This window comes from Pteropus medius, unplaced genomic scaffold, assembly GCF_902729225.1.
Source record: "Pteropus medius unplaced genomic scaffold, Ma_sr-lr_union100, whole genome shotgun sequence".
Taxonomy (NCBI): domain Eukaryota; kingdom Metazoa; phylum Chordata; class Mammalia; order Chiroptera; family Pteropodidae; genus Pteropus; species Pteropus medius.
In genome coordinates, this window is record NW_024340698.1 from 5,409,778 (window position 1) to 5,413,445 (window position 3,668).

The window sequence follows — 3,668 nt, forward strand, 5'->3', positions numbered from 1 at the left end:
ACACACACACAATCCAGTCCCCATCTTCGTTTTACAGATAAGGAAAATCAGGCTCAGAGAGGTTAAATAACCTGCTCAAAATTGCTCAGCTAGTATGTGATAGAGCTGGAATTAAATTCTGTGTCTGACAGACTCCACAGTCCATGACCATAACGAAAGTGATATACTGTTATTGTATTTCTTGCTCACATGTGGTAAAGTAGGAATTTCACTTTCTAAATTCACATATGAGTCCTGATTAATACATACCTGCTTGCGGGCATGGCTTTGTTCCTCAGTAGGTATGTTCAAGGTGCTTTTGAAAAGAGTTCTAGCAATCAAAGAATAATAGACAGAGATAATAGAGAGTGGAATAATGTAGAACACTAAGAAACACAGCAGAGAATGTATTTCTTGCAGGAGCCTCTCAGAAACAGGATAAAAGGCACATGATTCAAATGTCATATTTTTGCTGGGATCTCGAAAAGTATATACATTTGAAAATATAGCCTCTGGTAGAGCAATTATCATAGACATGATCCAGATGCAGCCAGCTTTGGCACAGGTCTTTAGGATGGCATTGGAGGGCTGTCGCTCCAGTGGCTTCACAACTGCTTTGTATCTAAAAACACATAAGCATAGGCAAAAGTCAGACAAATGTGGGAATTACAGAATCTTAGGGTTAGAAGCGGTCATCTAGTTTTACCTCCTATTCGAATGTATATAACCAAGCTAACAATTAACTGGAATTGGTTATGGTTTCAAATACACATAATACACCCCAGTATTTTTTATTTATGCTAATCCCCTCTTCCCTTATTCACCAATATGAGATATATTCCAGGTTTGCAATTTTATAATTTTATATGTAAGTCCTCTATTTAGGACAAGTACATTTTTTTTCGGTGTGATTTCGTGTGTGGTTGAGAATAATTCTTGTGTTCTAAAAGCTTTCCTTTCTGTACAAGTGACTGATGTTAAACCTAATTCTCCCTTCTTCATGAGTGAGCAGTCATCAACCTTCCTAAAAAAGAATTCCATGAGTGTATGGAGTAAAGAGAAGAGGATTAATTTCTTTCCTGTTCAAAAGTGCTAAGTTGTTGCCCAAGCCGATCCGGAGGTAGATTTAGGGCAGGGCAAGGCAAGGGTGAAATTGGAAGCCCCATGCCCATGTAAAGATGCTTGTTTATTGTGACGAATCCACCTTAAAATCTACAGCCTTTAAGTAAGTCTACCCTTAAATAGAATATAAAACCAGGCAAAGCAAAGATCCTTAAAAAACACAGGGAAGGCTTTTCCTTCTTTCAGATTCCAGAATTTGAAGAATCTATTCCTTCAGGTACTGCCAGACATTGATTACTTACAGGCTTCTTGCAGCCTTTCTTAAGCACCACTTTTAACATTTAGAGACTCAATTTTCTCATGCTTTCAGTTATCATTCTACAATAGACACAGTACTTAGACTGAAAATATCCTAAGAGAGCCTTAATACCCTGACTGCCAGAGGTTCTCACATGCTCTATATATAGAGCTCTAAAAGTCAACCACAATTAATTTATTTCTCGGGAAATTGAGAATTTCATTGAATGCCTATAGAGAAAATAAATACAATTAAGTGATGACATTACGCTGAGTTACCAGGAAGCTGAAAACCTCACCATTTTCTGTCATTAATTAATACAATGAATTTCAAATAAATTAGATGCATGTATCTTTTTCTCATTGTTCCCGGCAGTCAATAATGCATACATGGTCAATTTCACACTTAGGCTGATGTTTTAAGGTTGACAAAATTGCACCACTAGGCTGCACTAACGTATAAAATATGAATTGTTTTTCTTTTACACCTGGAACAATTTGTCTTAATAAACTGGGGGCAGGGGGAACGTATTCTTTCAAGCAAACAATTACACTTCAGAGAGAATACATTATCCCCAAAGCACACAATTTTAACCTCTCCTCTGATGCTAACACAAGAATTTTAACATTCTTACACCAACTTTTATTTAAAATGCCCCCTGATTTTTTAGTTTTACACCCAGGTTACAGAGCATGAGAAAAGCAGAATCATAGCAAGTATATGCTAAGTACAAGCTTTTCTTTCTTTTTGCTTCATTTCACATCCTGGCAAATACAACAGAAAAGAAACCCACCTGTCAGCGCTGAGAATTGTTAACGTGAACACTGATACACCAACAGAAGTGAGCCGGATGAAAGAAAGCACCTTACAGCCAATTCTTCCGAACAGCCATCCTTCTGCAAGATAGTGAGTTGCATCCACCGGCACACAAGTTAGCAGAAGTAAAAGATCTCCAAAAGCCAGGCTGGTGATGAAAATATTTGGAACCGTTTGCATGGATTTGGTCTTGAAAAAGACTTTGATGAGAATAGCATTTCCAAGGATACCCACTGAAATGATCACAGCATACATGATATAGATGGCACACAATGCTTCTATTCCTGGAGAGCTGTCTCTGGTCCATCCTTTATTTTTGGTATCATTAGGAACGACAGAGCTGGATGATTCTGTATCATTTGTGATTGAAATTAAAGTCTGATTAGGTGACTGAGGCTGTCTTTGAGGCATTTCTTCTGAAGACTATGCCTTTAATATTTCTTCTGCTCAGTTAAAGTGTAGTTGATTGCCACGTCTAATGCCCACGTCTAGTAATGAGATGGTAGCGGAACAGAGCAGAATGGCAAGCAAATTCAAGACATCCAGATACTCCTTTCTTTCAGTTGTTCTGTGTCTCCCAGCATGCTTGGCTAAGTGCTTACGGATCTGGCACTGAAGAGTGGGAGGTGGAGGAGTTTTATTGATGTTTCAGTGACAGAAGGAGGGGGGTTGGGGAAATGCTCTGCAGTTGCTTGTTCTTCCCTGTTGGGGAATCTTATGAATACCTAGATAGTATAGAATAATACCTATTGTTAATTAGAATCACTCTGTTTCCATATCTAACCACGAAAGATCTATATAGATCTTGTCACTTTTCTGCTGGAACTCATTCATTTCTCTGCAATCAGAATGTGGTCTAATGCACTTTCTTTTACATGATAAATAAGTATGTGTCTTCTGAAGCACAAACTTGAATCCACTCCCCTAGATTTCATATCAGCAAGGCACCGAAGCAACAAATCATTCACATTTTGACAGGGCTGATGTCACTTCCAATGAGGGATAATTCAAGTGACCTGGGCTTATTGCCTAGCTCTGACACATGGTAATTCCCAGCTTTGTGCATATTACTGGGGCTGCACTGTACAATAGCTAACCAACCTTTAAGAGATGAAAAATCCAGGCAAAACACCAGTTCCTTTGTCTCTAAATGTCCTCATAAAGCAGTTTTTACTGTTTGTCTGTTTTAATATCATATATTTTTAAAATGCTATTTAAGGTTTCTCTCTTTAAATGATTGAAATGAACCTGCCTTGTTACAAAACAAAATAGCAGAACACAGCTTGAGGTTCTGACACAAAAGGACTTATAAGAATGAAAATCATTCTTTTCAAGTGAGAGGATGCCATAGGTTACTCCAGAGATGATGGGCATGTAGATGATGTTTACATCAACTGAAGGAAGCAGAAAATTAAGACAGTTACATTAGTACCAGCAAGAAAAGCCCCTTGTTACAGAAAATGTGTGTGTATGTGGGGTGGGAGATGGTTTGGGAGTGGGAAGCCAGTAGTTC

At 38.2% G+C, this 3,668-nt stretch overlaps 1 protein-coding gene across 1 annotated transcript in view; it reads right to left on the bottom strand.

The window, feature by feature from the left end:
* BRS3 (bombesin receptor subtype 3) overlaps positions 1-2,707 on the bottom strand; it is a 4,616-nt gene extending 1,909 nt beyond the window's left edge. Inside the window, exons 1-2 of the mRNA XM_039874689.1 lie at positions 2,133-2,707; positions 250-601 (exon numbers count right to left, since the gene is read on the bottom strand). Coding sequence (XP_039730623.1) covers positions 250-601; positions 2,133-2,566 — 786 coding nt within the window. The 5' untranslated portion in view covers positions 2,567-2,707. The remainder of the gene's footprint in view (positions 1-249; positions 602-2,132) is intronic.
* Positions 2,708-3,668: the final 961 nt, after the last annotated feature.